The sequence below is a fragment of the Anomaloglossus baeobatrachus genome, chromosome 2 (genome assembly GCF_048569485.1).
Source record: "Anomaloglossus baeobatrachus isolate aAnoBae1 chromosome 2, aAnoBae1.hap1, whole genome shotgun sequence".
Lineage (NCBI taxonomy): Eukaryota > Metazoa > Chordata > Amphibia > Anura > Aromobatidae > Anomaloglossus > Anomaloglossus baeobatrachus.
The window spans coordinates 542,040,779-542,053,248 of NC_134354.1; the positions used below are offsets into that span (position 1 = coordinate 542,040,779).

The 12,470-nt window shown below is 48.2% G+C and overlaps 1 protein-coding gene across 1 annotated transcript in view; it reads left to right on the forward strand.

Moving 5' to 3' along the window:
* The window catches only part of TUBGCP3 (tubulin gamma complex component 3), a 212,985-nt gene that overhangs the window by 23,990 nt on the left and 176,525 nt on the right, over window positions 1-12,470 (forward strand). The window contains exons 4-5 of the mRNA XM_075336660.1: window positions 7,589-7,666; window positions 9,363-9,580. Coding sequence (XP_075192775.1) covers window positions 7,589-7,666; window positions 9,363-9,580 — 296 coding nt within the window. The remainder of the gene's footprint in view (window positions 1-7,588; window positions 7,667-9,362; window positions 9,581-12,470) is intronic.

The following is a 12,470-nucleotide window of genomic DNA, read 5'->3' on the forward strand; positions in this document are numbered from 1 at the left end:
TGAACAGAGTATACAGTGCTCTAGCTGGATTGGCCACATCCAACTGAACCCTCTTCCCGCTTCCCTACTATGCAATAAGGACATACTGCGACGTCCAACGTACGAATACAATACCGTTCCTCGTACGTTCCTATTTTTCCGGCGTCTCACATAGCAGTGCATGAGTTAATACTCAGGGGAATACGCTGGTTCAAAACACTTTTCTCCACCACCGGAATCCCTCCCCCTCTTTCCCGTGTAAGCGGACGCACTTTTTCAGCGTCCAACACGTGGATACTAATACCGTTCTCCACGTGTTCCTATTTCCGGCTATTAACACAAGAATCGATGTATTTTATATATATATATATAAATAAAACACTGGGGGACACGCCAATTCCCTTATCTCTCTGTTCCAAAAACAAACCAACAATTACAAAATGCTGAAAAACGCATAAACTAGTTAATTTCTCTCAAATCCAAACTAAAATAACACTTGTCTTTCTTTCAAATCATGACAACTTGCTGTAATACAAAGGCTGCAGCAACCTCCACTGACCCCTCCTCTCTCCAAAGAGCTGCGCTGTTGTAACACCCAGCGTCTGCCTCTTCACCCTCCACCCCCCTTGCTTCTTAACTAAAAGACAGCAGAGACTGAGCTGTGTAACTTGATCTCCGCTCTGCCTCAAGCAGCTGGTGGACATATAGCCCCCACCTTTTTGCTTCCTCTGAGTGTAAGAATGTAAAGATGTAGCTGCTTCAGTGGGCTTCTGCTCCCCCCCTCTCGCATTCTTTGTTCTCAATAGAAAGACTGTCATGGATATCCCTGGGCTTAACCAGACCCCCCTTCTCCCTTTGTTCACAGCGAAGAAGAAAAAACTACAGGCAATTAACTCTCCGAGAACCAAACAGAGAAATCACAAGCTTGATTAACCATACACTTATATACAAATAAACAGCTACTCAAGAAAACACCCCATTTCTAATTACAGACAGCCGGATACTTTACAACCTACCCCTAGCCCCTATGGGAGCTGGGTCCTTCTAGCCTACCGGCGAGTGACAGTCACACCGTTAGGTCTCCGGTGCACTACCATTCTCCGGACTAGTGACCACCCACTTTCGCCAGGTGTCTCGATCCACAGGTAAAACAGCACACACAATGTATATGATGTTCTTACCGTGAAACGGAGGGTGATCAAGTCCTCGATATCGAGCAACACCTGGATACTTGTGGAGTAGCCCCAGACGTCCGGAAAGTGGAAGCTCTGACTCACTCTTCTCGGTTGCCCCACACTTGGTGCGCCAACTGTCAAGGTCAGAATGACGATGATGATGAGACTCAAAGGATCTCTTGATATCCGGCTGCTGCTTCTAATTAAAATGTCATGGGTGCACACGAGAATGAGAAATAACTGCACAGCAAGTCAGTTACATCTATCTCCATGACGGGCTCTTAACCAAGTGTGTTCTTTATTGTTTGAAAGAGACTCTAGACCAAACAGTAAGGGGGTGTGAACAAAAGTTTTAGTCCAATCAAGTATCGTAAGTCAGGGCTTCATGACGTAGAGAGATCTACATATTCTCCGTTGATTGGTCAGTCTAGGATCCAGGAATTTCTCTTTGTCCATCTGTCTTGGGTGTAAACCAGGAAATGGTGGCCATATTCAAGCTATACATATATATCCTAGTATATACTGAGTTTAAGGAAAATACACTGAATATGCAATATACATATATACATGTTAATAAGAAACAAAAGCATTCACAAATATGTGTGTTAGTTCACATCTACTGAACTATATAACTGAGTCTATGAAATGGCTGAATTAAGTATTTTTGGATACTCAATTCTTTATCCTCAACAGTATATACACTAACCCTTCATAAACAAACAGTAAGTTAAACAATACAAAGATTCAATGAAAGGACTCAAGATTCAATGGAGGACCTAATTACATCATTATATAATGACTAGAAGGTGGCCCGATTGTAACGCATCGGGTAGTCTAGAATTTATTGTGTAGTTAATGTATGTTTTTTGTTTATATATATATATATATATATATATATATATATATATAATCTCGATGTTGTGTGTAGTTGCCAGTGTTTGTGTAGGGCACTGTAAATGTTCTGGGTGTTGTCTGGGTGGGGGTGTGTGTGAGATCGGTGTTGTATGTGTGTTGCGTTGTTTGTGGAGCGCTGTGTGTCTACAGCGTTCTGTGTGTGTGGTGCTGTGTGTGTTGCGTGGTTTGTGTAGGTGTGGAGTGCGTGTGTGTGTTTTGGGGGAGGTATGTTTTGTGCAGTGTGTGTGTTGCGCGGTATGTGCGTATATTTGTGTATGCCGCGGTGTTTGTGTGTTGGGTGTTGTGTGTGTGTGTGCGGCGTTGTCTGTGTAGGGTGGTGTTTGTGGTTCCCAGTGTGTGTGGTGTGTTGTGCGGTCCGCGTGTGGCGCTGTGTGTGTGTTTTGGGGGGAGGTGTGCACCCGCATCGTGCTCCATCCCCCATGCTGCGCACCCCCCATCGTGCTCCATCCCCCATGCTGCGCACCCCCCATCGTGCTCCATCCCCCATGCTGCGTACCCCCCATTGTGCTCCATCCCCCATGCTGCGCACCCCCCATTGTGCTCCATCCCCCATGCTGCGCACTCCCATCGTGCTCCATCCCCCATGCTGCGCACCCCCCATCGTGCTCCATCCCCCATGCTGTGCATCCCCCATCGTGCTCCATCCCCCATGCTGCGCACCCCCCATCGTGCTCCATCCCCCATGCTGTGCGTCCCCCATCGTGCTCCATCCCCCATGCTGTGCGTCCCCCATCGTGCTCCATCCCCCATGCTGCGCGTCCCCCATCGTGCTCCATCCCCCATGCTGCGCACCCCCCATTGTGCTCCATTTCCCATGCTGCGCACCCCCCATTGTGCTCCATCCCCCATGCTGCGCACTCCCATCGTGCTCCATCCCCCATGCTGCGCACCCCCCATCGTGCTCCATCCCCCATGCTGCGCACCCCCCATCGTGCTCCATCCCCCATGCTGCGCACTCCCATCATGCTCCATCCCCTATGCTGCGCACCCCCCATCGTGCTCCATCCCCCATGCTGCGCACCCCCCATCGTGCTCCATCCCCCATGCTGCGCACTCCCCATCGTGCTCCATCCCCCATGCTGCGCACTCCCCATCGTGCTCCACAGTCACACATCAGACAGTATACACACACACATCTGATTGCATACACTCACACCCCACTTCTCCCTGTGCCCTCCGGTGGGCGGTCCCAGCAGCTGTGCTGCACGCCGTGCTCCTCTGCCAACACTCACAGATCCGATCGCGTACACTCACACATCAGAACACTCGCACACACCCGATCGCATACACGCACACACCCGATCGCATACACGCGCACACACACACTGACGATATCGCACATACGCGCTCACACACTCACAACATCCGGAGATACCACATGCTTCCGGCCATGTGATCCTCCGGCAGGTCCTGGAAGATCACTGCACACACAGTATCGCCGCCGAGAAGTAAGCGATATCACTGGATGTTGTTGTGTGTGGATGCGATCTGATGTGTGTGTGTGCGTGTGTGTGTTCCACCACTGCAGGACCTTGATGCGCTCACCTGCTCCCGGTCGGCGTCTGGTGAGTATGACTGCGGGGTCTTCTTTCTTCTCTCTTCTGGGGGTGCCCGCTGCCTATAATGAAGTGTCTTGCAGTGTCTTTAACTCTTTCACCGCTGCATGACACTTCATTATTGACCGCAGCGTATGCCGGCTCCCTGCACATGTGTACCGGGAGCCGTTGTACGCTGGAGCGGGCGATGCGTGCGGCGGTCCTGGGCGAGCGGCTAATCCATGTGGGGGGCGGGGCCAGGCCGAGGCAAGCGACCAATCCATGGGGGGGCGGAGCCAGGCCGAGCCCAGAGCGGCTAATCCATACGAGGGGCAGGGCCAGGCCGAGGCGAGCTGCCAATCCGTGGGGGGGCAGGGCCAGGCCGAGCCCAGCGGCAAATTCGGCAGTTATCACTTTTATGACACTTACAGTGACACTGTCACGTGACACAATTTTGGAGCAAGACAGACAGACAGAGACAGAATAAGGCAATTATATACATATATATATATATATATATATATATATATATATATATATATATTATAGATGAGATGATGAACTTTAATTAACTTGTGATTGTTCACTTGAGAAAATTGTCAACTTTAGGCCGGTTTCAGACGTTTGTTTCAGGTACGTGTGACATCAGTTTTTAACACGGATGCCACACGTACTCATGTTGTTATTTGCCGTTACTCACACGTCCGTGTTTTCACACGGATGGTGTGACTCCTCGTGGCCCCGCACGCACACACGCAGGCAGGTCTGTTTTTTTCACCTGTAGCACGGATGTCACACGGATCGCACACTGATGTGATCCGTGTGACATCAGTGTGACACGTACCGGAGAAACAATGGATCTTTTTAATAAAAAGATTTTCTATATTTACCTCTCTCCAGTGATGCTGTCTCCGGCTCTGCTGCCTCCCGCTCCTGAACCCCGCTCATTATACTCACTGAATATTCAGTGCCTTGTGGAGCTGGAAGCGGGAGCAACGCGGGGACTTCAGTGCCGGGGACCGCATCGCTGGGTGAGTATAAAGCAGAGTGTGTGTTCAGTGTATACATGCATGTGCGCTATACGTGTATATGTGCTCGGTGTATCCAGGTGTGTCTGCTTTGTGTGTATACATGTGTATGTGTGTAGTGAGAACCTGGAAGCTGGAGCATCGCGGGGACAGCATTGGGGACTCATCACAGTTCCCAATTAACTCTGATGAACCCGTGAAGCTGTAGCGTGGGTGTCACATGGGGGTCATCAGAGTTCATTGGAAACTCCGATGACCTCCTGGATGTCACTGTACTTGCAGAATACTGACCTGTCGCCGCGGTGCTGTCCTCAGCGGCGCTGCGCCCGGCGCTGTCACTGCGATGCTCCGGCTTCCAGGTCCTGAGTGTGGTGAATAATCGATGAATGAGCGGCGGTCAGGAGCCGGAGGCAGCAGAGCCGAAGAAAGCGGGTAAATATGGAAAATCTTATTTCACAGACTTGTGTTTTCTCTGGTACCTGTCACACATATACAAACAGGTACCGGAGAAACGCAATCAGACCCTGTAATGGCAGCCCGGTCGCTGCAGGGGGCGGGGAGGGAGCGCGTGGTACCCGATGTAAGTCCAGTACCTCTCGCAGTTACGGGCTTTTCTCTGCGCTGATTCTAGGTACCAGACCCGGTCTAGATATGTTTGAGCTCCACACGGAGCCAATGTCGGGAGCTCCACAACCAAGTGTCTGCTCTCAGCAGCAGGGGCGGACACTGACAGCTTGGGACCCCTGTGCAAGAAATTGTATCTGGCCCCCCCTTATATGGCGACAGAGCTGCATATAGTATAAATACACACACTAATATATATATTATATATATTTTTATATATATATATATATATATATATATATATATATATATATATATAATCTATATATATATACACACTGTGTATACCCCTATATACACCTGTAATATGCGTCAATACACCCCTATGTACAGTACACCTGTAATATACATCACTACGTCCCCATATACATTACTAGACCTCTATATACTACACCTGTAAAACTACATTCCCATATGCTACATCACTACACCCCAAATATTAGTCACCAGTAGCCCCCCCTCCTCATTGTCCCATCAGGTTACTAGTCACCACTCACCTCTCCCTCCTCAGGCACCTCCGCTGCTGCTTCTCTCCGTACGGGCCCCGGCTGCTGCAGCTTCTTCTGCTGCCGGGCGGGAATTTTTCAAATGACACACACGTGCGCCGTACTGACGGCATCAGGGCGCGCGTGTGTGTCACAGAGAAAGTTGTCGGGCAGGGAACAGAGGAGAGATTCCTGCGTTCCGCTGTCTACAATGTGGGGACCTGCAGGATCGCTCCCTGCCCGGCACACAGCGTGTGATGAGGGCAATCTGACCAGGGGCTTCCCATAGCCTGGAGCTCCGGACAACAGGTCAGATTGCGCTCATTACTGACCGGCCAGCAAGGACGCCCTGAACCAGGCGGGCCGGTCACAGACGGTAGGCGGGCTGGATGTGGCCCGCAGGCCGCCCCTTGCCCAGGTCTGAGCTAAGGTGTTGACTGAGCTACTGAGCCTACTCCATACAGCTCTACCCAGCATGTGACTTACACCCTTCCTGACATGAGACCTCATTGTAAGTGTTGTAGTGATGTACCACATTGTGGAAACTTTTGCTGCAAAGAACTGGTGTGAAGCAAACTAAACAAAAGCTGTTGTAACGTTAGACCAAAGTATCAAATGTATCATCCCGCTTGAGACAATGATACATTTAAGACATCCAGTTAATTTTGTAGACATTTACTGTATTTTTCGGATTATAAGACACACTTTTCCTCCCAAAAATTTAGGAGGAAAATTAGGGGTGCATCTTAAAATCCGAATGTAGCTTACCGGGAGGTGGAGAATGGGCGCTGTGCTGGCTGCGGTGGGTGCTGTGTGGAGCAGGGTGGTGTGGCAGGTGAGTTGCTATGCTGGCTGCGGAGGGTGAGATGTTCTGTTGGCGGTGCGGGGCTGTGCTGGCTGCAGTGGGTGAGATGCTCTGTAGGCGGTGCGGGGCTGTGCTGTGGTGGGTGTTGTGTGGAGCAAGGTGGTGCGGCGGGGGAGATGCTCAGCCGGTGGTGCGATCTTCAAATTATGCCACCAGGAGTTAGCGCGAGCGCAGATGGAGCTTTCGTATTGTCATTGAGCCGAGAGCTCAATCTGCGCAGGCTGCAGATTCCGGGCGGCATTATTTCAAGATCACACTGCCAACAGAGCATCTCACCCCCGCACTGCCCTGCTCCACACAGCCAGCACCGCCCCCGCCGCAGCCAGCACGGCGCTACTCCAGCACTGCCCCTGCCTCCTGTGATCCCCTCTCCACCACTGTTGTCATCCCCCTACGATAAGACACCACTGCAGTATAAGATGAATCCCCATTTTTTTTTTTACCTTTTTTATCTCTCTATTTGGGGTGCGTCTTATAGGTTATGTGCGCACGTTGCGTATTTGCATGCAGTTAAGCTGCAATCTGCACCGCAGCGTAACTGCATGCGTCCTGCGTCCCCCAGCATAATCTATGAAGATGGCGTCTTGGAGCGCAGCGCTTCGGCTGCTGCCCGAAGCGTGCGTTCTAAGAAGTGACATGTCACTTCTTTCCTGCGCTCTACATGCAGCCCCCGCTCTGTCTATGGGAGGGGCTGCACTCAGAGCGCATGGAATCGGCTTTTTTTTTCTCTCATTACGGACTCTTTCTGCAGCGATTTGAAGCGCACGTGTGCTGTTCAAATCGCTGGAGAAATTTCTGCAGGGCAGAACGCTTGGTGCGCACATAGCCATAAAACGAAAAATACGGTTCATTTGTCTGTATATTGTCTGTATTAATAAATCTGCATCTTTTGTATTTATTTCAGATAAGGAGCAAAAACGTTTATTCATACATTAGCTGTATTATCTGAGGGATATAATTGACAAATGCAATGTTTTTACAGGGTGTGTTAAAGAACAGATGGTCTATTCTATACCTCTTGCTTAGTCTAAGCGAAGATCCACGCAAACAGTCAAGCAAGGTATGCAGTGGTAAGACTTCTATGGGGGTGACTGGACATAGTTTTATTGTTTGCCTTTTTCCCATCGTGGATTCAAGCCACTCGTGATGGTACGTACCATATTTTACGGACTATAAGACACACTTTTTTCCCCCCAAATGTTGGGGGCAAGTGGGGGGTGCGTCTTATAGTCTGATTGTAGGGCTGCAGGGAATGAGGTTGCTATGGTGGTGCGGGTCATTGGGGGCACGAGCAGGCTGCAGCAGTGCCTGCCGTGACCAAGTGGGCCCACTCATTACATATGCACATCCACCCTCCCGCCCATCATCTCTCAGCACTGAAGGCGGCGCTGACAGGCGGGCGGGGGATGCGTGCATACTAAACAACCTGCCCGCATGATCACCACTGGCAACTACAGCCTGGAGTATTCATGTGCGGCTGTATTCACTGCTTCCCGCGCATCATCATAAGCGCGGAGTGCAGTGAATCAATATACTCACCGTTCCCCTGCAGCACCGCGATCTCCTCCTGTCTGTGCCGGCCGCGGTGTGTGGAGACTAGCGGTACTCACAGCGATGACGTCATCGCTGTGCGCACGTGTCCACACACAGCCACTTCCGGCACAGACAGGAGGAGATCGCGATGCTGCAGGGATCATGGCTGGCTTCACACAGGTCAGCGGCGCTGCTGCCGGCACAGACAGGAGGAGGAGCGATGCTGCAGGGAGTGAGGAAAGGTGAGTATAAACGTTTGTTTTTTTTTTTGTGTGTGCCACAGGATGCAGGACATATAGCAGGATGGATGGGGGTATATAGCAGGATGGATGGGGGTATATAGCAGGATGGATGGGGGTATATAGCAGGATGGATGGGGGTATATAGCAGGATGGATGGGGGTATATAGCAGGATGGATGAGGGTATATAGCAGGATGGATGATGGCATATAGCAGGATGATGGCATATAGCAGGATGGGGTATATGAGCAGGATCGATGGGGGTATATAGCAGGATGGGAGCACATACCAGGATGGGGTATATAGCAGGATGCGGCCATATGCCAGGATGGGGTATATAGAAGGATGCGGGCATATACGAAGATGGGGGTATATAGCAGGATGCGACCATATGCCAGGATGGGGTATATAGCAGGATGGTAGCACATACCAGGATGGCAGTATTTAGCAGGATGGGGGCTATACCATGATGAGGGACATATATATATACACACATATACACACAAGGCAGGAGGATCATTACCAGGATGGGGTACCTTAGTAAAGAATTTGGGGACATTACCCCCATAATAGTGTCAGCAGCAGATCCTCGCCCCATGACAGTGTGTCATGATCACATTTTTTGCTTAAAATTATTTTCCTATTTTCTTCCCTAAAACCAGGGTGCGTCTTATAGTCCGCAAAAATACGGTATTTGATATGCTGTTTTACTTTCAAACGCCTATAGGTGCAATCCAAATTGGCCCCCTATTCAAATGAGGTTTTGGAGCATGGCAAGACATAAATTGTGCCTTAACAGAGTCCTGGTACTGCCTATTCATAAGTGTGGTGCGCTACTTACAGCTCATTGATATAGTGCTTGTGAGGACACTTGCATATTGTCATACCAGGTGAAATAATTTTGAAGTCTTAAACTGTTATTTTCACTTTTTTTTTAAAGTTTTGATGAAGAAAGATATAAGAATTTGTTGTCTTGATTTTAGGTTTCCAGCTACCCATCGTTGTTTGCTCAGGCTTTGCCACGTGATGCTCACTCTACACCATATTACTATGCCAGGCCGCAGAGCTTACCATTGAACTACCAGGACCGAAGCTTGCCGTCTGCACAAAATACTGCCAACTTGGGAAGCAGTGGAATTGGCAGTATGGGAATGTATTCTTTAAATGGACCAACACCTACTCCACAACCATTTGTTCCAGGGTAAGCTTTCAATAAAAGACTTTTTCTACTAATGCTTCATTAATATCTTTATTATCCCCCAAAAATAAGTATACCTATGAATGCCAGAAGTCCAGCTCATGCAAATTATTTGCAGAACCTGAAAGGATAGATGCACATTAGAATAAAAGATATTAATACATTTCTCAAGTTCTCTACTTGTGATAAGTTGGTGTAACTAATAGGAAGACTTTGTAATAAGCAGTTAAAAACTGCCAACGTCTAAATGTTATGGCTATGTAAGCAGTGTGAAAACTGACTCTGCATTCAGTTTTCAAGAGGCTTACAAGCTGCAGCAAATTGAACTCTGCCTCCTTCACACATCACTGTTTCCTGTACTTCTGGCATCCGTCTGTATGACACTTTTTTTTTTCACGGATACCACAAGTATCCATTATAACCTATGGTACTGCTCAGGTGTCCATGTGAACTACATGGAGATATGTCTGCTTTTTTTTCTGGCAGCATGGATGACATGGGCCAATAAAAATCTATGCCCTCCATGTGTTTAACATTTGAAAGTATGGGAGAAACACTGTAATTTCATTTTCTATTTCCATCCCTGAAAAACACAGAAGACATATATTTTTAAAAAATGTACACATGGATGGATGACTAAAATTCACTATGGATGGTCAAAACAGATCCTGCTCCATGTACGTATTTGTGTACAGATGTGTAATCGCCTATTACCCCTTCAATTCGACTTTAAAAGCTTTAATCAAACCTTTCTCTTTTGTGTTGAAAAAAAAAAAAATGAACATATTTCATATTTTTTTGCTTAACATCTGGAAACTGCACCGTTAATTTGGGTAAAATCAGCAATAATGCTTAGGTCAGGAAAAATATATATTTTTTTAAATCTAGACCAGTGGTATCAAGTCTCTCTTAAAGGGACCCGGTCACCTCCAAAGATACTATTTACCAGCAGATGTAGAGGTAATCTGCATGACAATTATGCCTAAATCATGAATGCTAGGCTTACTGGAGAAACTCACTTTATATTTTCTTTGCAGCTAATCACTTCTAGCAATCAGAACCGTGCGTGGAACAGTTACCATCGCCGTTCACTACAGAGTGCTCTGTAATCACCCTCTGGCTGGTTTCAGACGTCCGTGTTTTAGGTACGTGTGACATCTGTTTTTAACACGGATGTCACATGTATCCATGTTACCCTATTGTGCACTCTCACATGGCCGTGTTTTCACACGGACCGTGTGGCCCCGCTATTTCACACGGAGACGTGCCCGTTTTTTCTCCAGCAGCACAGCTGTCACATGTACCGCACACTGATGTGATCCATGTGACATCAGTGTGACACGTACCGGAGAAAACACGGGTTTTTAAATAAAAAGATTTTCTATATTTACCTATATCCAGCAATGCTGCCTCCCGCTCCTGACCCCGCTTATTATATTCATTGATTATTCACCGCAGTGAGCAGCTGGGAGCAGGGGCATCGCGGTGACAGCGAAGGAGACAGCACCGCCGAGGACAGCATCGCTGGGGACATCGCTAGTGACAGGTGAGTATCCTGCCGGCAGTGTGTGCAGGGATGTCCAGGAGGTCATCGGATTTCCCAATAAACTCTGATTACCTCCTGATGACACCCCTGCGACAACTGCGTTACAGCGAGTGTCACGATAGTGACTTCCAGGGGTTCATGAGAGTTCTTTGGGAACCCTGATGAGTTCCTGGATGTCACTGCACAAACTGCTGTATACTCACCTGTCACCGGCGATGTCCCCAGAGGTGCTGTCCTCGGCTGTGCTGTATCCAGCCTGTCCCCACGATGTTCCGGCTTCCAGATCCTCAGGCAGTGAATAATCAATGAAAATAATGAGCGGGGATCAGGAGCGGGAGGCAGCATCGCTGGAACAGGCAAATATAGAACATCTTTTCATTACAGAGACAGGTGTTTTACCCGGTACGTGTCACACGTATGCAAACTCGGATGTCACACGCGTGACACACGTGTAACACACGTATGACACACAACCATGCGTGTGACTGGTAACTGATTAAACACTGACGTCTGAAACCAGCCTCTGACACATTGATAAGCAGTCTGCTCTTCAGCGTGTGTTCAGAACAGGCTGTCAATCAGTGTCGGGGGTGGTTACAGTGGTCTGGCTGTGTAGTGAGTAATGTTACAGCTCTCTGCAATCTCTCAATGATTGGAAGTGATCAGCTGCAGGGAGAATAAAACTTCATTTTCTCCCTGTATGTGCACTCTCAGTAAGCCGGATTTAAATGCTTTTTACCTACAAACTACCAATAAATTTGCAGGAAAATAGCATTTTTGGAGGTGACTGGTTCCCTTTTAAAGAAGCTCTGGGACTGGTTTATAACCTTTGGATGTAATCATTGGTTAATTTCAATGTTCGCAAACACATCTTGAAAATTTGTTGCGAACCCCTTTGTCTTGTGTGAAGGGATGAAGTTTTCATTGGACAATAGCATAGACATAAATAAGCTTCCTACAGGAGGGACTGCTAATTGTAAATGGTCTCAGACGCAGCAGTCATTACTCGGTCATGTGGAATCCATATAACGATTGCTGTAGTCCTGGAGCTTTGCTTAGGATCTTTATTATACACTGTGAGATGAGAGCTCTTCCCAGCAGAGCACCTCTATAGGATGCGTCTCATTGCGAGACGTGTAGGTTACGAGAAGGGGTTAAAATGGTGAAGCACTTCAGCACCCGCGTCTCCAGGAGCATTGTACTTACAGGAACGATACTTAGAAAGTGCAAATTGCATCTAAATTCAATGTCTGACATCAGGAGCCCGAGTCCAAGTGGCGGACTGAAGCTTGGTCTGAAGGTCAGCATTTTACATCTCCGTTTTTTTTAGCGAGATCTTGTCCATGT